The following is a 23,378-nucleotide window of genomic DNA, read 5'->3' as shown; positions in this document are numbered from 1 at the left end:
AAAAATTCACAGAAGACATTTAGGGTTAATAGGCATGGGCTCTAGCTCTGTATTCATCATACCAGTTCTCAAATAAATCCAAGTTTATTTTTCGCGTACACAGATTAGCAATGTTAAAGTAGGTGCAGCGAAATGCTTGTGTTTCTAGCTCCAGCAGTGCAGTAAATGTCTAACAGTACAATACACAAATTATCCCAAGAAGAAATAATCCCGCTCAGTGCCTTCACTTCATAAAAGTTACATAATTGACCATTAAGTAGATATTCTCTGTTGACAAAATACAGTAACAATGCACTTTTGCCATTTGGACTGTCTTTCTAGCACTCTGTTTTAATCTGTAACAGCATTTCTTAGATCAGATTTCATCCAAAAGCATAATTTTGCAATGCAACAATGTGATTCATATATTTACATTAAATAAACGAAATAACCGCTAAATTACACATTGTGCATCTATAGTGACTTTTTTTGTCAAGTCGTGCCCCAGTTGCCCATTTCTTATTCACTGCAAACAGAACACACTGCTAGGCTAGCCTTCTTTCCAAAGCAGCACTTTGGTTGGTTCTAAAAAAAGATATACTAGATCAGCTGTGGCCAAGTGACCAGTGTTAATATGACCCAGTATGTTAGACATCAGTTCTCCACCCAACCACTATCAGGAGGTTTCAATATGCTGATTTTGCCCATCCTGTCTCCCAAGGACAAAAAAGCAGTGTTGAGCTCTCGTGCCAGTGCCTTACAGTTCTTCCAATTATCAAGAGTATTTTAGCCAACAGTTTCAAGATGGGATACGATGATACTTTAACCTCCTGTGTCTCAGTGATGTTTTTTGAGTACCAAATAATGCTTGCTGGTGCAAAGTCAGAAATGGGTAAAGTAAAGGCAAACCAAATCAGAGGGGGGTTGGTTGGCAACATTAACTAGAGGTTGAGACCACGGCAGTGAGATTTTTTTACTTTTTGTTACATTTAAAACAGGTGAGGTTTGGCGTTCGGCCTTCTGTGTTCTCTCAGGTTACTGCAGCGGGGAAGCCTTCATTGGGATCATGATTCTGGAGTCCATGTGCTGAATGAGAGGAACTGAAACAGAGATACATGATCAGATGAGAGTTCAAAGTAATTCATATTGTTTTTTCATTTAAAAAGTGTGCACACTATGTGAAAGTACACTTCATAACTGATTTTGCTGACCTGTATAATACACAACCTCATCCCAACCCTCATGTTGCCAAGCTGCGTTCCTTGTGGCTTCTCTGGCCTCAAGGTCTTTGTAAGCTGAAATCAACAATGAAACACTATTATAAAATTGTTAGTCTTCTTTTAGAAAAAGAATAACAGCTTTGTATATAAGATAGCCTTAAAGCCTAGTACGAGAGGCTACAAGAATGTTAGATCTGTGTGAATGAACGAGAGGAAAGGAGAGAGGAGCAATACAGCTTGTCTGCCTGGCCTCACCCCAGAGGTGGTGCACCATGTAGAGGTTTCCGATCTGGGAGAAGAACCCTCCGACAGCCTCACTATTGTGCTGGCGGTAGCCAATAGCTCTGGCCCTTGGGAAAACAACAAGGCCAATCACAGCATCAGTCACAACACTCCCTCACAACCAATGCTTCATCCTCACATTTGCTCAATGCCACCCCATGCAGATTATAATTTTTATATCTATTTAACCTTACTTTATACAGGTATTCAATTAAGAACATATTCTTATTTGTCATGATGACCTGTCAAAGAGGCGAGCACAGCAGCCATATACAATTATAATGGACTACTGTGCATGTGGTGTCTCAACCAATGTTGACTGTTTGGACACTCATTTGACTACTCATACGGTTTGATTGAACTTGCTTAAACTATCATTCCAGTTTGGCAGAACCGGTTGGCTATACAGACAGTTGGATTGGACGTACTCATGCATTGAGACTGCTAATTGTATGGCGTGGGGTTGGAGATATTTCATTATTGGCTCTGAACCAGTCCCATTAGTCATCGTATATACAATCATATCAATTCCAAACATGTACAGTAATTTTGATTAGCCAAATCATACTGACTTAATTCATGTTGTTTTAACAATGTGGCATGACTTAAAAAAAAAAAAAAAGACGACATTTTCCCCAATTAGAATGAATAATTCTGATCAATTACTGAATCAAATAAGAGAGTACGCACAATCACAAATTAAACTTATTTTGGCAGACAAGTTTGAAGAATTCAGAACAATTAATTAACATTGAAATATTGAATATTTGTCATAAACAAACGTTTGCAACATAAACCTGAGAATGGAGTCATCCAGGCTCATAGGCTCCTGTTGAAAGTAAACAACTAAATTCAAACTGAAAATAGTAAGGACAATAGTATAATCTCCCTTTAAGTCCTGTGCACTCTGGGATCTAACAGAGTATCAAAATAGTGTCTCTCTGGAATAGCTTTTATTAAGGAGAAAGTGGGGAAGCAAGTGTTAACCGAAAAATAAACTATATGCATAAAGTAAAGATGAGTAATTCAAATGTCATCAGATTGCCTTACCAGTAATTACCCCACTCAATCATGGTGCCAGGCTGGAAAAAGGAAACATGAGAAAAAAGGTTTTGTATTTTACAGGAATATCAAAGTGTGTGACACAATTTCCTCCAAGATTCAAAATTAATCATAATGTCCCTTTCACATGGATTGCAATATAGGCCTACATTAATGAGCATAATGTTTCCATAGAGAATGCACAAACTCTCCAATGTTTATGTCAACAATTGCCCACCTTTTGCATTATCTGATGGTGATTCATATTTGTTCAGCAATGTAGCACCCTCCTAAACTAAACCCCTAGTAGTGCTATGGTTAATGAGGTTCAGTCACTCAGTACTCACTCTGAGCTGGTAGGACCTGAGCTCGTAGATGTTGGGTCCCTTCCTGGGGATGGGCTCATTCCAGAAGCTGAACTCCAGGAGCAGTTGGTTCCTACGAGACAACAGCATCTTCCCTCTCTCCTCCCGGTACTTCATGAACTCCTGTGGATGAACGCCAATCTGGGTGTCAACCTCACATCAATAAGCACATATGATACCGCACTGTCTATCTAGAGAGGGGTTCATTAGCTGTAGATTATAAGCCAGGGGTTATAGTAGGGCTGGAGCAAAAGCCAGCACACCCAGTAGCTCTTCAGAAGGAAGGTTGGCCACCCAGTATATGAGTTAATGTGACAGGCAACCTCAGACAATACTAGCATATGAAGCTATATTCAAAGTGAAGGCTTCTAGATGCTGCTGGCGAGGAATTGACAGTCATGGAACAGTTTGTTACCTTGTTCTGCCTAAGTTTGCTCATGACCTCAGTCAGAGCTGGGTATCCTCCTCTATACCGCCACATATGGACTGGAAAAACAAACAGCAATTATTTTGCAAAGCAATAATAAGCATATTCAGAGACATATCCATAATCCGTCTGATAAGTGTAAGGGCATTATTTCAGTAATGCAAAACCAACAGCCAGGTAACTATGGACAACATGTGTAGACATGACATGGGTAGGCTGGGGTTAAGCAACACTGGTCCTAGAAAGGTAGATGTCTGCAGGTGCTGAGCAATTAGTGCTTTTTGAGGTCGCTTTGGTTTCAGTTCGACTAAAAACTATAATCGCAGTTTTCGATTATTTAGGTTGATTGCTGTAACAACACAGAATAAAACAATTAATAGTCCCATGATGGTTGTGACTGCCCATTACTTCTTATTACTTAATAACCATTAAGTGATAAGCAGGTAGTGACTGCCCATTACTTCAGTTGTTGTGTATATTACATTTGTTTTATTTGATTACTTTATTTAATTCCAAGTCAACATCTCATCTCTATAGAGCTGCTGCCTATGCTTTCTGACAAAATCATTATTTTGTAGTTCTTCAAAGTGAATAAGGCATACTTTTATGACTGCTGAATACCAACTATTAATCACTTATATCATGTATTTTGAGGTAACAGCTGCTCTCTATATCACCTCGCGATTGCGCATTATTCTCTCTTCTGTAGAAGGCGTAAAAGAAACAGACCGGCCAAGTATATGCACAATGGATTATGGTCATTTTAGTTAATAACCATGTTTTTGGCACTAAACTATGTAGAATATTGGCCTGTTGGAAACTACAACTCCCTACTACATAGCACAGTTCAGGCTGGATCTGATTTAACTCTAGAGAACCTGTGCGATGTGCGCATTGAGCTCACAGAAACAAAGCTAATTAAATGGTATTCAAAGAATTGAACTAACATTCGTCAATTAGTTGCACAGGAGGCTGCTGAGGGGATAATTGCTCATAATAATGGCTGGAAAGGAGCAAATGGAATGGCATTAAACACCTGTACATCATGTGTTTGATGTATTTGTTACCATTCCACATACTCTGCTCCAGTCATTAACACAAGCCCGCTCTCCCCAATTAAGGTGCCACCAACCTCCTGTGATTAGTTGTTTAAGAAACAAAAAATAACCAACATTTTGGTTAATCGCTCAGCACTAATGTTTGCAGGCTTTGTTATTATTGCCAGGTGGGTGTAACGCCAACTTAATTGAATCATCATATCACTACGAAAATGTGCGAGACTGGTTCAATGAAGGCCATTTCTCCTGAACTAAGGTTGCATATCCCTACAGGTGTGCCAATTCCAGAGAATGTGCAGTTCAACTAGATTAGAAAGTGGAGGAGTGTGTACTCTGCTGCCAGCATTCTTACCGGCCTGGTCTTGCTCTCCATACCAGGTGTTCCAGGTACCCACCAGCTCACAGGGATAGTACTTATCATTATGGATAGATGGCAGGGTCTCCTCACTGTCAAGGGAAAACAATAACAAACACATTCTACCAGGGAGCCTAGCGGTTAAGAGCGTTGGGCCAGTAACCGAAAGGTCAGTGGTTCGAATCCCTGAGCCAGCAAGCTGGGAAAATCTGCCGTTCAGCTTTTGACCAAGGTAGTTAACCCCCAACAACCACTGCCCCCCGGGTGCTGATGATGTGTAAGTCGATTAAGACAGCCCCCCGCACCTCTGATTCAAAGGGGTTGGGTTAAATGCCAAAGACACATTTTGGTTGAATGCCTTTAGTTGTGCAACTGACTAGGTACGCCCTTTCCCCTTATAATAATTGTTTGATATATAATATTAAAAATGTGACTTATTATGACTATAACAGATTAACTTATTATTGATGCCTGGATGCAATCATTTGATGTTAGCACAGACACCACTGTAGCTTTCTTGTCAGGTTTCTCTTAGGACTTCAACATACACTTCCCAGCTAAATAGAATGCTCTATAACAATCCCCATCCCAAATGTTTAAAATAGGCATTTTGGCTGTGTCTTCTGTGTCTAAACCAGTTGTGCAGATTATACGATAAGTAAAAGGTTATTATGACTGAGTCATCTTAAGTATGAGCATAGATAAATTATTCTACACACTGTTGCCATGTCAGTGTGTCAATTGCATCACAGGAATAGAAGACATTTTGGCTAAACTCTGCCCTTACGGAAAAATTACATGAATTTCACGTGATCTTATGTGACGTTCATTTGATAACGTGGCAACATGTGAGAACGTGTGTTCCAAAGACACGTTTTCACGTCATGTGATTTTCCACACATGAAAGCATGTGTTTTTTCTGTAATGGTGCACTACCCACTGGTGACACCAGCTGTGCAGTCATAATATCCCAGCTAACACTACTGTTTACCTTATATAATCACACATACTCAACAACCAAATTAAACAACCATTTGGGACAGTACTACCCTCAGTATGGCTACTACTTGAGCGGCTTCAGGTATAAAGGCCTAGACTGAACAAGGTCCATTCTACTTACCAAAGCTGGTTGTAGGCATCCAGGCACTCTGGTTTCACGTTATGGACTGTAACAGAACAAGCTCTATTAGACATAGTGCCATCTGTGTTGGAAGGGGTTAAATTGGTCACACTTTACATTACAGTCAAGGTCTGTAAGTACAGTGAAACAAGTATTGTAACTACACATTTCTACACTATGCTTATTACACTGCACTCAAAACTCTGAAATATAAAAAGCCATTTGGAATTAAAGTGAACAAGTTACAGTAAAGCACAACTTACACTGGATTTTGTAGAGGTTGCTTTCCTCATTCTTGGTAAGCAAGTGGGAGTGGGCATCCTTTCTGGGATCAACTTTACGCACAAATAGCGACTTGAACCAGCTGTCTTCACGATTCCTATGGTTTGACGCTGACAACCCCCTGGAGAAAAAAATACAGATGGTAGTGTTAATACACATGTGAACGGAGACATCTTATGAAGTAAGTGAGTGACTCATCTATTCATGCAGCAAAGGATTTCACTGCTGAGTAGTCAGTTGGAAGTCAGATCTGCACATGTATGTATCCCACATTTCTCTACAGGTGAATTATGACAGCAAGGTCTATCTAAGAATAATAACAGTAACACATGCACTGTATGATGTTGATGCCCAAGCTGCCTACACACAATGTTTGGGAAAATGCACACTAGTTTCCTACATGCAGAACCATTTCTTGCATGTCTCTGGCTGTTTCCAAAGTAAACAACAAGCATTGACAGTTACAGCGTGCCACAGACTACCACTGCTGCACATACAGTACACACGCGCAATCATGGTGCTTATGAACAAAAAATTATTAAAATAAAAACGATGTATCATTAACTACACATAGGTAAAGAAATGCTGATGTAGTAACATAGTAAATTAATGGCATGCAAAATATAGTAAGCTACACTATATATACACACACAAAATGTGGATATCCCTTCAAATGTGTGGATTTGGCTATTTCAGCCACACCAGTTGCTGACAGGTGTATAAAATATAGCACACAGCCATGCAATCTCCATACACAAACATTGGCAGTAGAATGGCCTTACTGAAGAGCTCTGTGACTTTCAACCTGGCACCATCATACGATGCCACCTTTCCAACAAGTCAGTTAGTCAAATTTCTGTTCTGCTAGACCTGCCCCGGTCAACTTTAAGTGCTGTTATTGTGAAGTGGAAACTTCTAGGAGCAATGCCGCCACACAAGCTCACAGAACGGGACTGCTGAGTGCTGAAGCGTGTAGCATGTAAAAATCGTCTGCGCTCAGTTGCAAATTTCCTCTGGAAGCAACTTCAGCACAAGAACTGTTCGTCGGGAGCTTCATGAAATGGGCTTCCATGGCCGAGCAGCCACACATAAGCCTAAGATCACCATGCACAATGCCAAGCGTGTAAAGTTTTTGCCGCCACTGGACTCTGGAGCAGTGGAAACACGTTCTCTGGAGTGCTGAATCACGCTTCACCATCTGGCAGACCAACGGACAAATCTGAGTTTGGTAGATGCTACAGCATACACTGACATTCTACACGATTCTGTGCTTCCAACTTTGTGGCAACAGTTTGAGGAAGGTCCTTTCCTGTTTCAGCATGACAATGCCCCTGTGCACAAAGCGAGGTCCATACAGAAACTGTTTGTCAAGATCGGTGTGGAAGACCTTGACTGGCCTGCACAGAGCCCTGATATCAACCCCATCGAACCCCTATGGGATGAATTGGAACGCCGACTGCGAGCCAGGCCTAAACGGCCAAAATCAGTGCTCGACCTCACTAATGCTCTTGTGGCTGAATGAAAGCAAGTCCCAGCAGCAATGTTCCAACATCTAGTGGAAAGCCTTCCCAGATGAGTGGAGGCTGTTATAGCTGCAAAGGGGGGACCAACTCCATATTAATGCCCATGACTTTGGAATGAGATCTTCGATGAGCAGGTGTCCACATACTTTTGGTTATGTTGTGTATATCCACAACAGTAGCCCTACCTTTATAATAATGACCTTGAGCAAGTGTAATAATTATTCACTATTAGACAGACACGTACACTAGTAACTGGGTATGCCGTGCATTAACTTCAAGAATGTAACCATTTTAGAATAGCTCAAATTAGAAGGTGCACTAATATGTAGCTTATCAAATAGACTACAGGCCAATAGTTGACTGGCTAGCTATTTATGCTAGCTTGCTAGCAGTCATTTGTTCAGGTTCACTCCTGCACTCTTGTAGCATAGACGAGTCAGTGGGAGCCTCTATTCTCCAAAAACGACAATGGAACAAAAGTCAGAACCCAAACGCTTTAAATCCTAAACGTGCAAAGTAATAATAGTCACACCTGGATAAAACGACGGTCTGTCCTGTTGACTGGGCCATGTTTTTTGCCTGATTCAGGCCATTGCCAAATCTCTGAAGGACTCGCGTCGCCATCTTCCATTGATCACGCTGGAGCGTGTTCATTATGCCGAATCGGTTGCAAAACGTTTCTTAAACGGAAGCAAACGGAACAAACGGGGCGGGACCTAGCTGAATTTGTTCAATAGAAGCTCTCGTTTTGTTATGCTTGCTTCCGTTTGGTTCTTAAACATAAACGGTTTCCGTAATGAATACACCTCCGTCTTATGCAAAAACACTATTATTACTTTGTCTACAATGAAGCCACCAGGTGGTAGTAAAACACCAACAAATGAATGGTGTGACCAGGGGAGGACCACCTGTCCTCGGTACTAAGTTAGTTTTTACATACACTTGAAAAGGAGACTGGTGTGTGTGTGTTCCTCTTCTTTGTAGACTTCACTTTTTCTTTGCTTGACTGAATAGATCTACTGTATTTTCTATGATTGGGGATAAATGGAAGACTTTATTCATGCATTCTAAAATCTTAGATTACGTGCCTGTTCTAAATTCTCCTGCCTCCAGGACAGCCAACATCAGGTGACTGGAATGATATACTCTTTTTTTATGTACTCTTCCAGCCGACGCTTGACTGACCTTTATGTATTAAAGTAATGATGGACTGTCGTTTCTCTTTTCTTATTTGAGCTGTTCTTGCCATAATATAGACTTGGTCTTTACCAAATAGGGCTACCTTCTGTATACCACCCCTACCTTGTCACAACACAACTTATTGGCTCAAACACATTAAGAAGGAAAGAAATTCCACAAAAGTACTTTTAGCAAGGCACACCTGTTAATTGAAATGCATTCCAGGTGACTACCTCATGAAGCTGGTTGAGAGAATGCCAAGAGTGTGCAAAGCTGTCATCAAGGCAAACGGTGGCTAACTTTGAAGAATCTCAAATACTTTTTTAGTTACTACACGATTCTATATGTGTAATTTCATAGTTTTAATGTCTTCACTATTATTCTACAAAGTAGAAAATAGAAAAAAATAAAGAAAAACCCTTGAATGAGTAGGCGTGTCCAAACCTTTGACTGGTTCTGTATATACACATTACATGACCAAATTGCCTGCTCATCAAACATCTAATTCCAAAATCATGGGCATTAATATCCAGAGTCCAATGGCGGCAAACTTCACACCATTCCAGCCGACGCTTGGCATTGCGCATAGGGATCTCAGGCTTGTGTGCGGCTGCTCGACCATGGAAAACCATTTCATGAACCTCCCGACGAACAGTTCTTGTGCTGCAGAGGTAGTTTAAAACTCGGTAGTGAGTGCTGCAACCGAGGACAGACGATTTTAACGCGCTACGCACTGTCCCGTTCTGTGAGATTGTGTGGCTACCACTTGGCGGCTGAGCCGTTGTTGATCCTAGACGTTTCCACTTAACAATGAGAGCACTTACAGTTGACCAGGGCAGCTCTAGCAGGGCAGAAATTTGATGAACTGACTTGTTGGAAAGGTGTCATTCTATGACAGTGCCGCTCTATGACAGTGCCACGTCATAGGATCACTGAGCTCTTCAGTAAGGGTCATTCTACTGCAAATGTTTGTCTATGGAGATTGCATGGCGGTGTGCTCTATTTTATACACCTGTCAGCAACGGGTGTGGCTGAAATAGCCGAATCCACTCATTTGTAGTGGTGTCCACATACTTCTGGACATGTAGTGTGTACAGTGCCTTCGGAAAGTGTTCAGACCCCTTTACTTTTTCCACATTTTGTTATGTTACAGCCTTTTCCTCATCAATAGTGGAGCAGGTTGAGAGCTTCAAGTTCCTTGGTGTCCACATCACCAACAAACTATCATGGTCCAAATACACCAAGACAGTCGTGAAGAGGGCACGACAAAGCCTATTCCCCCTCAGGAAACTAAAAACATTTGTCATGGGTCCTCAGATCCTCAAAAGGTTCTACAGCTGCAACATCGAGAGCATCCTGACTGGTTGCATCACCGCCTGGTACGGCAATTGCTCGGCCTCTGACCGCAAGGCACTACAGAGGGTAGTGCTTATGGCCCAGTACATCACTGGGGCTTAGCTGCCTGCCATCCAGGACCTCTACACCAGGCGGTGTCAGAGGAAGGCCCTAAGAATTGTCAAAGAACCCAGCCACACCAGTTATAGACTGTTCTCTCTGCTACCGCATGGCAAGCGGTACGGGAGTGCCAAGTCTAGGACAAAAAGGTTTCTCAACAGTTTTTACCCCCAAGCGATGACTCCTGAACAGGTAATCAAATGGCTACCCGGACTATTTGCATTGTGTGACCCCCCCCCAACCCCTCTTTTACACTGCTACTACTCTCTGTTTATCATATATGTAATATGTATAGTCACTTTAACTATACATTCATGTACATACTACCTCAATTGGCCCGACCAATCAGTGCCCCCGCACATTGGCTAACCGGGCTATCTGCATTATGTCCCGCCACCTACCACCTGCCAACCCCTCTTTTACGCTACTGCTACTCTCTGTTCATCATATATGCATAGTCACTTTAACCATATCTACATGTACATACTACCTCAATCAGCCCGACTAACCGGTGCCTGTATATAGCCTCGCTACTATTATTTTTCACTGTCTTTTTACTGTTGTTTTTATTTCTTTACTTACCTATTGTTCACCTAATACCTTTTTTGCACTGTTGGTTAGAGCCTGTTAGTAAGCATTTCACTGTATTATGTATTATGTATTATTCACTGTTGTATTCGGCGCACGTGACAAATACACTTTGATTTGATTTGAATCTACACACAATACCCCATAATGACAAAGCCAAAATAGGTTTTTAGAAATGTTTGCAAAAACAGAAATACCTTATTTACATAAGTATTCAGACAATTTGCTATGAGACTCAAAATTGAGCTCAAGTGCATCCTGTTTCCATTGATCATCCTTGAGATATTTCTGCAACTTGACTGGAGTCCACCTGTAGTAAATTAAATTGATTGGACATGATTTGGAAAGGAACACACCTGTCTATATAAGGTCCCACAGTTGACAGTGGATGTCAGAGCAAAATTGTCTGTAGAGATCCGAGACAGGATTGTGTCGAGGCACAGATCTGGGAAAGGGTACCAAAATATTTCTGCAGCATTGAAGGTCCCCAAGAACATACTGACCTCCATCATTCTTAAATGGAAGAAGTTTGGAACCATCAACACTCTTCCTAGAGCTGGTTGCCCGGCCAAACTGAGCAATCGGGGGAGAAGGGCCTTGGTCAGAGAGGTGACCAAGATCCCGATGGTCACTCTGATAGAGCTCCAAAGTTCTTCTGTGGCGAAGGGAGAAACTTCCAGAAGGATAATCATCTCTGCAGCACTCCACCAATCAGGCCATTATGGTAAAGTGGCCAGACAGACACTCCTCAGTAAAAGGCACATGACAGCCCACTTGCACTTTGCCAAAAGGCACCTAAAGACTCTCAGACCATGAGAAATAAGATTCTCTGGTATGATGAAACCAAGATTGAACTCTTTGGCCTGAATGCCAAGAGTTATGTCTGGAGGAAACTTGGCACCATCCCTACGGTGAAGCACGGTGGTCACAGCATCATGCTGTGAGAATGTTTTTCAGAGGCAGGGACTTGGAGACTAGTCAGGATCGAGGGAAAGATGAATGGAGCGAAGTACAGAGAGATCCTTGATGAAAACCTGCTCCAGAGTGCCCAGGACCTCAGTTTCGGGCGAAGGTTCAACTTCCAACAGGACAACGACCTTAAGCACACAGCCAAGATAATGCAGGAGTAGCCTCGGGACAAGTCTCTGAATGTCAGAGCCCAGCCAGAGCCCGGAATTGAACCCGATCTAACATCTCTGGAGAGACCTGAAAATAGCTGTGCAGCAGCGCTCCCCATCCAACCTTACAGCGCTTGAGGGGATCTGCAGAGAAGAATGGGAAAAACTCTGCAAATACAGGTGTGCCAGGCTTGTAGCGTCATACCCAAGAAGACTCGAGGCTGTAATCGCTGCCAAAGGTGCTTCAACAAAGCACTGAGTAAAGGGTCTGAATACTTATGTAAATGTGATATTTCAGTTTTTTATTTGTAATACATTTGCAAATATTTTTTGTTATTGTGGGGTATTGTGTGTAGATTGTAGATTGATGTCGCCTATTGTCAAGTGTCAGTTGTGCAGAGGTGAGGATGGAGTCAGGCACAGGACACAGAACTGAGTAAAATAACGTACTTTACTCTGAAAAATAATCAGCCAATAAATCCACGCAGGGATAACAAACCCTAACACAAAAGACTAACACAAAAACCAGGAAACAATAAATGATCAAATGAAACGTGAAGACAGTGAAGTGCAAATAGGCACCAACACAAAAACAAGATCCCACAAAACACAGTGGGGAAATAGCTGCCTAAATATGATCCCCAATCAGAGACAACGCTAAACAGCTGCCTCTGATTGGGACCCATACCAAGCACACCAACATAGAAATAAACAACATAGAACACCCCCAGTCACGCCCAGACCTCCTATACCATAGATAACCAATGGCTCTCTATGGTCAGGGCATGACACCTATAGCTTAATCCACCACTGGATAAGGCTTTGGATGTATTTTCTGTGCGTCCATTTCCGCCTAGCTCTACCAACACTTTACCTGTGCAGACGTGTGTGCTGGAGGCAACCTGTCTGCCTAGGGATACTAAGTTTGTCCCAGTCAAGTTTTTAGGAAACATGCCTTCACTTCTTCAACTGTGTAGTGAACAGTTTTGACTCCTGAGCATTAAAAAAATATATATAATAATTCTTTATTTTGGTTATTCGAACGAGTCTCCACCTTTTTATGGTCAGTTGGTGTGTGGAATTAACTGAAGGAATGGGAGGTGTTCAAGTCCAGGCATTCTGGCGGTTGTAATTCTTGGCACAAAGTACCAACGGCCTCAATCATGGTCTCTCAACAAGCCTGGGAACAGCTAGGCCTAGGCTACCTCTTTCTCCGAGTGGAATATGTTTTCAGTATCCAGAGAGACATGCTCTCAATGCAATAAAAATAACATAAATATTGTATTTCAGTTTGTTGTATTTCTTCTTCCATTCATTTTATGGTGGATAGTAATGATCTAATATTACCTTTTTAAATATCTATTGTTTTGGGTGGCTGTGGGAGAAATCCAGAACAGACCCTGTGAACTCTATTAGGAAACTGAATCAGAAGATGGGTTCTTCTCCTACGTTGTGGTTACTTTGAGGAACTGCAGTGATTCGGCTTTCAAGTACACTCTAGCCTTGGTACTGGCAGTAAATCTTAGCTGATGGTTGTGTTTTCAAATCTAATGACTGTACGCCGCAAATGATGGAAAACTCTATCAGTATGATTCAGCTTTACAATGCCAAGAGGAAATGAGTAATGGATTGTTAAGACTGTTTACAGAAAACGGAAAGTGAGATGGTGTCATGGTCATGTAAACATTCAGCACACATTTAAAAAAATGTTTCAGAGTATTTTACCTTCCCAAAACACGAAACAGCTTTAAAATGGAGCTGTAGAGGGTGTTAGAAGCATTTCTGCTTATGGTTTTCTTTCTCTCTCAGAGATTTGATCTGAATTCTAGAATGCATGTCTATTATTCTGGTTTTTGGAGTGTCTTGTGAGTAAGATCAGGGATATTGGCCTTCACTTCCTGGATAGGTAACAGTTTTTCCCCTTTGTCGCATGTCTTGTGTTCAAATGTTGACTTGTATAGAATGGAGTAATTTATTTATTTATTTATTTATTTCACCTTTATTTAACCAGGTAGGCAAGTTGAGAACAAGTTCTCATTTACAATTGCGACCTGGCCAAGATAAAGCAAAGCAGTTCGACAACATACAAAAACACAGAGTTACACATGGAGTAAAACAACATACAATCAATGATGCAGTAGAAAAAAATAAGACTATATACAATGTGAGCAAATGATGTGAGATAATGGAGGTAAAGGCAAAAAAATGCCATGGTGGCAAAGTAAATAAAGTATGGCAAGAAAAAACACTGGAATGGTAGATTTGTAGTTTGAAGAAAGTTAAAGTTAAAATATAAATATAAATAATATGGTGCAAAGGAGCAAAATAAATAAATACAGTAGGGGAAAAGGTAGTAGTTTGGGCTCAATTAAAGATGGGCTATGTACAGGTGCAGAGATCTGTGAGCTGCTCTGACAGCTGGTGCTTAAAGCTAGTGAGGGAGATAAGTGTTTCCAGTTTTAGAGATTTTTGTAGTTCGTTCCAATCATTGGCAGCTGAGAACTGGAAGGAGAGACGACCAAAGGAGGAGTTGGCTTTAGGGGTGACCAGAGAGATATACCTGCTGGAGCGCGTGCTACAGGTGGGTGCTGCTATGGTGACCAGTGAGCGGAGATAAGGGGGGACTTTACCTAGCAGGGTCTTGTAGATGACCTGGAGCCAATGTGTTTGGCGACGATGATGAAGTGAAGGCCAGCCAACGAGAGCATACAGGTCGCAGTGGTGGGTTGTATATGGGGCTTTGGTGACAAAACGGATGGCACTGTGATAGACTGCATCCAGCTTGTTGAGTAGGGTATTGGAGGCTATTTTGTAAATGACATCGCCGAAGTCGAGGATTGGTAGGATGGTCAGTTTTACGAGGGTATGTTTGGCAGCATGAGTGAAGGATGCTTTGTTGCGAAATAGGAAGCCAATTCTAGATTTCACTTTGGATTGGAGATGATTGATGTGAGTCTGGAAGGAGAGTTTACAGTCTAACCAGACACCTAGGTATTTGTAGTTGTCCACAAATTCTAAGTTAGAACCGTCCAGAGAAGTGATGCTGGATGGGCGGGCAGGTGGAGGCAGCGATCGGTTGAAGAGCATACATTTAGTTTTACTTGTGTTTAGGAGCAGTTGGAGACCACGGAAGGAGAGTTGAATGGCATTGAAGCTCGTCTGGAGGGTTGTTAACACAGTGTCCAAAGAAGGGCCAGAAGTATACAGAATGGTGTCGTCTGCGTAGAGGTGGATCAGAGATTCACCAGCAGCAAGAGCGACATCATTTATGTATACAGAGAAAAGAGTTGGCCCAAGAATTGAACCCTGTGGTACCCCCATAGAGACTGCCAGAGGTCCAGACAGTAGGCCCTCCGATTTGACACACTGAACTCTGTCAGAGAAGTAGTTGGTGAACCAGGCGACGCAATCGTTTGAGAAACCAAGGCTACTAAGTCTGCCGATGAGGATGTGGTGATTAACAGAGTCAAAAGCTTTGGCCAGGTCAATGAATACGGCAGCACAGTAATGTTTCTTATCGATGGCGGTTACGATGTCGTTTAGGACCTTGAGCGTGGCTGAGGTGCACCCATGACCAGCTCTGAAACCAGTAATGACTGTACACTGCACAAATCAAAAGGGGAAGGTGCTGAGACACTGGCCAAATTGATTTGATGATGGTGCATGATGCATTTATAGGGCATTTTGTTATTTTTCAAAATGTGTGAGTGAAAGTAGTTCACTCCTTCTTTAGTTTTATGTTACATGTAGGCCTATGCTAGTTAAAAAAAAAAAAAATCTGCAGCAATTTTATCAATATGCCATTGTTTTGTTTTAGGACTGTTTTTTTGTATTAATCTTATGATGTATAGACATATGTGATGAATTACAATACTCAGTACTGTACATAAAAAAATACTGATTTCTGTAAACTGCTGCCATCATCTTTCTGGATGTGCCTTGAAATAAACTGACCTAAATCCATGTTCTCTTGTTGATGGGGTCTTGTAGTAATACTTCATATGGATATCACCACAGGAGTCCATTGCAAAATTTAGACTAGGGAGGTGAATTAAAATGTTCCCAGACCCTATTGCTATATGTACGTTAGGCCTATCCCTATAGAGAATCCCAATGTTAGCATCTCAAGCTTATGGGCTTAAACTGAAACGCTGAAAGCCATTATGCTCTCTGAACAGCCAAACACTGCTTCATCTTAATGTAAACAGAATAAATAAGTACTGTAATTGTTCAAAGCAGCCCTTATCTCCAATTCGGGTCTGCATTTGAAAAACTGTGACAGAACATTATGGAACATTCATGCAATATAGCCAATAATACTGGTTTGGAAGATGATCTTTATAAAAGCGTTAATGAAAGTCAACCCACTTTCTCCCTTTTTCAAATTGCTTTCACAAATTACATAGACTTATATCTTGGTTAGGCATCAGCATTCAGCAGCACACAAAACTAAGTCCAAAGCTGGCCATTCCACTGCATTATTGGATTATAACAGAACGAAAAGCCCAGGCCTGGCAGTAGATACACATTCCAGTTGAGTTTCCTTTCCTCTGTGAGGAGATGCAGAGAGAACCTTACACTGAGATGAGGTATATTCAGTAAGACATGCTGCATTTTTTCTGGGAAACCATATTTTTGTTTGTTTGGTATCAGCTGCTTCCATAGTACATCCTTTTCTGGAGGTGATGGTTGAAAAGCCTTGTTCCAATTAGTGTAGATAAGGGTAAGTAAAGGGGGAAAGATTGGAGTGGGCATGGCATGGGTGGTGGAAAAGTATGGACGGATGAACCAGATTAATTCATCATATAAAGAAAGACAGAAAAAAGGAGGGACCAGGAAGAAGAAGGAGAAGATTTAGTGTTCTCTGATTTAGAAGAATGCTTACCCCCCCTGGAATTCAGCATGACTCTTTAGAGGGATTTGTTTTTAATCCAGAGATATGCATTATAAGTGAATGCATCAAAGGCAGACTTTTTGTCCAGAGCTGCCTCAGTTGAGGTAAAATATGTAAATGTCTGGACGTAAACAGAAGATTGGGCCGCTTGGCTAACATATTGCTAACATTTTCCTTGTTCATTTTGTTGTCAAACATTCGCAAACAGTAAATGTCTGTCGGATCAATAATTTACAATGTCACTGCAGTTGCCTGGTTCTGTATTTGAAGACACTACCGAGACAGAAATATGTGACCTTGCAGCAGCTTTTGTGTTACAAGGGCACCAGAGTGGTGTACTACAAATCTATATATAGGTCTACTCTGAGTTCAACTCGGGATAACCGGTGACACGAAAGTGGCCTTAACCTTTAGCTAGGTACATTTATATGGCAACGAATCCTTCAGAACTAACCTGCTCTGGTGCAGGCTAACTCAGGGTTAACTCCATTTATCTTGATTGAAGTGTCTGAGATGCGAGTTGAGGACCAATCAAACTAGATTCCCTCCCTCTCGCAAAGAGTGCGTCATCATCCCTTCATCCCCCAGACCATATTTGAGGAAGATGACTGATTTTTATTAATAAAATGTTCTTGTGTTAAAAATAGTAATATTAAAATATACTGAAAATATACTGAACAAAAATATAAACGCAACATGGAACAGTTTCATGGATTTTACTGAGTTACAGTTCATATAAGGAAATCAGCCAATTTAAAATAAATAAATTAGGCCCTAATCTATGGTTTCACATGACTGGGAATACCTGCAGGACTCTGAGATAAGCCAGGTGAGCACAGTAGTGCAGTCAGACCATAAAGCACAGACAGCTCCTTACATTCTGCCCCAGTGAGAGCTGCACTCAGCTTGAGGCGTGGTATGGTGAGTGTTGTGTGTGAGTGTGTGTGTGTGTGTGTGTGTGTGTGTGTGTGTGTGTGTGTGTGTGTGTGTGTGTGTGTGTGTGTGTGTGTGTGTGTGGCCCTGCTCATCCATGACACACAGGTAGGCCACAGAGCCGTAGGACCTCTCGAAGGCATCACAAAAAAGAAGATCAGCAGGGGTAATATCCAAGTCGACACTGAGGGGTGTGTAGCAGTGTGGCATGGTAATATCCATCAGGTGGGGTATTAGCTCTTTGACCTGACCTCCGTGGGCATGTGGACCACTACCTTTGGAACATTGCTAGCCCACTGCCTGATCTCAAAGTCGCCTGTGGCCAGCAGGGCTCTCATTTTGATAGTAGATTGACATAGGCTAGTGCTTTTGCTGTTCATTTGGCCTACTCATCTTGTTGCTTGACGAAAAGTAAATGTGGACAGTTCTTTCAATATCTTCAATATGCACCTCGGAATTGGATAAGGACACCCGCAGTTGCAGTCCCGATGTGTCTGTCTTCACTTGTAGCCTGTGAGAAAGACCCGATGAAGTGATGGAGAGCCATGTGAGTGAGAGGTGCTTCAGTCCGGGCAGCGCTCAGGGAGAAGGGCACAACGCAGCACTCCGGGCCAAGGGCACAACAGCCACTGGCCGCAAAAGGCATGGACTTTTTTTAGGGTGCATTACTGCCACTCGAAGGGGATGCCACCTTGAAATTTGAGTCATTATCAAATTGTGAATGAAAGACTGATGAAGTGAACTACAGGCTGTGCAAAAAAACAAAGCAGAGCTTATGCCTTTCAAGCAACTTTTTTCAAATCATCATTAGAGTCGCATCATGAAAATGGCGCCAAAGGACATGGCTGACGTTTTACATTCTCCCAACCAATTGTGCAATTTTGTTATTTTGTTTCTGCATTTTGTGTAACATATTTTTTAACTTGTGTACATAATGTTGCTGCTACCATCTCTTATGACCGAAAATAAATTCTGGAGATTAGAAAAGCGATTACTCACCACGGACTGGAAGAAACATTTTCCTTTAACGAGTCCGACAAGAAGGATATCCTGCTTTCACTGGAACAGGCCCAGACCCACACTTTTTGCGTGAAGAAAAGACGCCTGGAAAGGGGGACGCAGATCGGGGATCCTTCTGCAAGGCCGGAGGTGAGCGAGCAAACTCCCAATGCCTTCCATTCTCCTTGCTAATGTGCAATCGTTGGAAAATAAAACTGATGACCTACTATTAAGATTATCCTACCAACGGGACATTAAAAACTGTAACATCTTATGTTTCACCGATACGGGGCTGAACGAAGAAACTGACAATATAGAGCTGCCGGGATTTTCCATGCACTGACAGAACAGAGACACTACCTCTGGTAAGACGAGGGGTGGGTGTGTGTGTCTGTTTGTCAATAACAGCTGGTGCGTGGTACGCGATGTCTAATATTAAAGCAGTCTCGAGGTATTGCTCATACCTTATGATAAGCTGTCGACCACACTATCTAGAGTTCTCATCTGTATTATTCGTAGCCATCTATTTACCACCACAAAGCAAAGCTGGCACTAAGACTGCTCTCAACCAACTTTATAAGGTCATAAGCAAAGAAGAAAATGCTCACCCAGAAGCGGCGCTCCTAGAGGCCGGTGACTTTAATGCAGGCAAACTTAAATCAGTTTTACCAAAGTTTTACCAGCATGTCACATGTACAACCCGGGGAGAAACAATCCTAGACCACCTTTACTCCACACACAGAGATGCATACAAAGCTCTCCCCCGCCCTCCATTTGGCAAATCTGACCATAATTCTATCCTACTGATTACTGCTTACAAGCAAAACTAAACCAGGAAGTACCAGTGATTCGCTCAATACGGATGTCACGTCCTGACCATAGAAAGCTGTTATTTTCTATGGTAGAGTAGGTCAGGTTTTTTTTCTAGTTTAGTTTTTCTATGTTGTTATGTTCTAGTTTTGTATTTCTATGTTGGGTTTTGTTTAGAATGATCTCCAATTAGAGGCAGCTGGTCATCGTTGTCTCTAATTGGAGATCATACTTAAGTAGGTGTTTTTCCCACCTGGGTTTGTGGGAGAGTGATTTTGAGTACATGTATGTTAACTCTTCATCACGGTTTGTTGTTTTTTGTTCTTTAGTTTATTTGTATGTATTGCATAGTTTCACAGTTCAATAAAATATGTGGAACGATAATCACGCTGCACTTTGGTCCGCTTCATCCTACGACAACCGTGACAACGGAAGTGGTCAGATGACGCGGATTCTACACTACAGGACTGTTTTGCTAGTACAGACTGGAATATGTTCCGGGATTCATCCAATGGCAGTGAGGAATACACCACCTCAGTAATCGGCTTCATCAATAAGTGCATCGATGACATCGTCCCCACGTACATATCCCAACCAGAAGCCATGGATGACAGGCAACATCCGCATCGAGCTAAAGGCTAGAGCTGCCGCTTTCAAGGAACGGGAGACTAATCCGGACGCTTATAAGAAATCCCGCTATGACCTCAGACGAACCATCAAACAAGCAAAGCGTCAATACAGGATTAAGATTGAATCCTACTACAGTGGTTCCTCCATTAAAAGTTGCGAGCTTGCACCACGGGACTTAGAGGTACCCAGTGTCACGGCTTCTTTGCTCCAGACCACCACAAGGAGGAGTTAGAGCACTCATTATGCATTTGGGTCCCAAGGTTTTTATATGACCAATCATATTGAGTGGTTCCAATGACGAATTTTGACGCAAGCCACCCTTGCCTTGTGGCGTTCTTCAACAAAGATCGCTGACAAAACATTACGGTGGAACCAGATGTAAGTTGTAATAACGTCTATAACGAGTCAAGCAAAAAATGTACAATTGAGAGGAATATGTTAGTTAATGTAGAGACAAACGTTTGTGCATATTTTTCTGTCACAAAGTTAATTTACAAAATCGCTATTTAGCAAGTTATCTGACTAGTTGACATTAGCCAGCTAGCTAGTGTTAGGAGAATGAATTTGTCATTTGTATTGTTTAATGTTTTAGGGACTCCTGAGAAAACCAGCAAACCAGGCTGTCATCTTGTGAATCTAGCTAGCTAAAGCATGTGTAGCTAGCTGTGTATGGACCCTAAAACGTTAGGTTCTGAACTAATATTCATACCAATCTATGAACCTCAGCTATCATAGTTGTTGTATCAACTTCAAGTCTGAATGGCATTAATGAAGCCTATGGATAGAGTAGAATATAATTACTTTATTGCGCTAAGGATGCAACTCCTATATACACATGTACTGTAGTTATTACCGCGCCTGAGATTCCCACATTGTAGCCTGTACATTGAATATACTCACTGATCATATACTCTTCCTTGGCAAATAAAGGTGTGGTTCAGGTATGAATCTCTGAGACATTATTTTTCAGTCATATCAAACTCCATTATTTGAATGATGCTGTGTCTGCATGTATGTATAACAATTATAAACTTCAACAGTGTTTACCACTCCTTCTCCTGCGACATCAATGATTACACATTGTAACTATGCAATAGACTAGAAACATGATTGATTTGTATTTCAAATATACAGAGAAAAAAATATGCATATCTAACTCCCTTCATCTGCATTAATCTGAGGACACAGGATAGTATTTCAATGAGATACTTAATTTCAACCAGTGGAGAATGTGAAACGCTTTATTGAAAGAAGTTCATTGTCCAGGTGTTATAAATACATAAATACATTAGAATTATAATAATTGTAATATTATAAATACAAGTTCAATCTGTACTTCAATGCACATATGGTGTGCATTATAAAACGAGGAAGAAAGACGAGGTGGGGAGAGAGGTGTAGAAGACAGAATAGGAAAGAGTTAAGAACAGCGGCAGACAGCATACGATTCATGAATTACAGTGCTACCCTAATATTCTCTCAGTTCATCACAATTGCGTTGTCTCCTAACCAGCCTTGGGCCCCCAGTTGACCCAAAGGTTATCTTAAGAGTGGGTGAGTTGGCGATGACGGGACTGGCTTCCTCTCTCACATCAAAACATACCTGCAGACGAGTGACACATGGATAGAGAGAGAGCATGATTAAGCCTTGTTTTTTTGTCTAACATGGTTAAAGTAAGGACTTTTCAAATAAGTTACCTTACACGTTATGTTGGCTGACAATTTGTTAGCTACGCTGTCCTTACAAACCACATAGCATATCATTACAGCAGTATGTACTGGTATGTTAGCTAGCTACCTAACGTTAGTAGTTATACATCAAACTTGCCAGTATATTAACTAAAGGCTATCTAACTACCCAACGTTTATTGACTTGATTATTCTCGTCATTCTAAGCTTAGCTAAATGGTATAGTTGTTGTGCTTTCTCAATGGACATTCGGGTGCTTTCGTAAATTCGCTCTGGCTATCTATAGGCTGGACAATAGAACAAGTCAAAATTCACCCAAGGCTGAAAAACATCACCGGCTCTGACGCTCGTCGGATGTGGCAGGGCTTGAAAACTATTACGGACTACAAAGGGGAACCCAGACGTGAGCTGCAGTTTCGTGAAGTCCACCATCAGCTCCTTTGCTTTGTTGACGTTGGGTGAGATGTTATTTTCCTGGCACCACACTCCCAGGGCCCTCACCTTCTCCCTGTAGGCTGTCTCATCATTGTTGGTAATCAGGCGTACTACTGTTGTGTCATCTGACTTGATGATTGAGTTGGAGGCGTGCGTGGCCATGCAGTCATGGGTGAACAGGGAGTACAGGAGGGGGCTGAGCACTAATCCTTGTGGGGCTCCAGTGTTGAGGATCAGCGAAGTGGAGGTGTTTTTTACTACCCACCACCTGGAGGCGGCCCATCAGGAAGTCCAGGACCCAGTTGCACAGGGCGGGGTTCAGACCCAGGGCCTCGAGCTTAATGATGAGCTTGGAGGGTACTATGATGTTGAATGCTGAGCTATAGTCAATGAACAGCATTCTTACATAGGTGTTCCTCTTGTCCAGATGGGATAGGGCAGTGTGCAGTGCGATGGCGATTGCATCGTCTGTTGATCTATTGGGGCGGTAAGCAAATTTAAGTGGGTCTAGGGTGTCAGATAAGGTAGAGGTGATAGGATCCTTGACTAGTCTCTCAAAGCACTTCATGATGACAGAAGTAAGGGCTACCGGGCGATATTAATTTAGTTCAGTTACCTTGCTTTCTTCATACAGGAACAATGGTGGACATCTTGAAGCAACTGGGGACAGCAGCCTGGGATAGGGAGAGATTGAATAGGTCGGTAAACACTCCAGCCAGCTGGTCTGGGCATGTCCTGAGGACGCGGCATCGGGATGCTGTCTGGGCTGGCAGCCTTGCGACGGTTAACATGCTTCAATGTCTTACTCACGTCAGCCACGGAGAAGGAGAGCCCACAGTCCTTGGTAGTGGACCGCGTCGGTGGCACTGTGTTATCCTCAAAGCGGGCAAAGAAGGTGTTTAGCTTATCCGGGAGCAAGACGTCGGCATCCGCAACGTGGCTGGTTTTCCCTTTGTAGTCCGTGATTGTCTGTAGACCCTGCCACATACATCTTGT

The 23,378-nt window shown here is 42.1% G+C and overlaps 1 protein-coding gene across 1 annotated transcript; it reads right to left on the bottom strand.

Moving 5' to 3' along the window:
* Positions 1-25: 25 nt before the first annotated feature.
* LOC115206293 (protein NipSnap homolog 2) lies at positions 26-8,491 on the bottom strand. The gene is made up of 10 exons (XM_029773081.1): positions 8,185-8,491; positions 6,111-6,250; positions 5,848-5,893; positions 4,725-4,819; positions 3,303-3,373; positions 2,870-3,010; positions 2,532-2,563; positions 1,455-1,549; positions 1,191-1,274; positions 26-1,079 (listed from the first exon to the last, which is right to left on the bottom strand). Exons 1-10 carry the CDS (start codon positions 8,304-8,306, stop codon positions 1,015-1,017), a joined length of 891 nt encoding a protein of 296 aa, XP_029628941.1. The 5' UTR covers positions 8,307-8,491; the 3' UTR covers positions 26-1,014.
* Positions 8,492-23,378: the final 14,887 nt, after the last annotated feature.

Source organism: Salmo trutta, chromosome 13, assembly GCF_901001165.1.
Source record: "Salmo trutta chromosome 13, fSalTru1.1, whole genome shotgun sequence".
Taxonomy (NCBI): domain Eukaryota; kingdom Metazoa; phylum Chordata; class Actinopteri; order Salmoniformes; family Salmonidae; genus Salmo; species Salmo trutta.
Note: the sequence above shows the minus strand (reverse complement) of the source record. Positions and strands in the feature narration are given on the sequence as shown.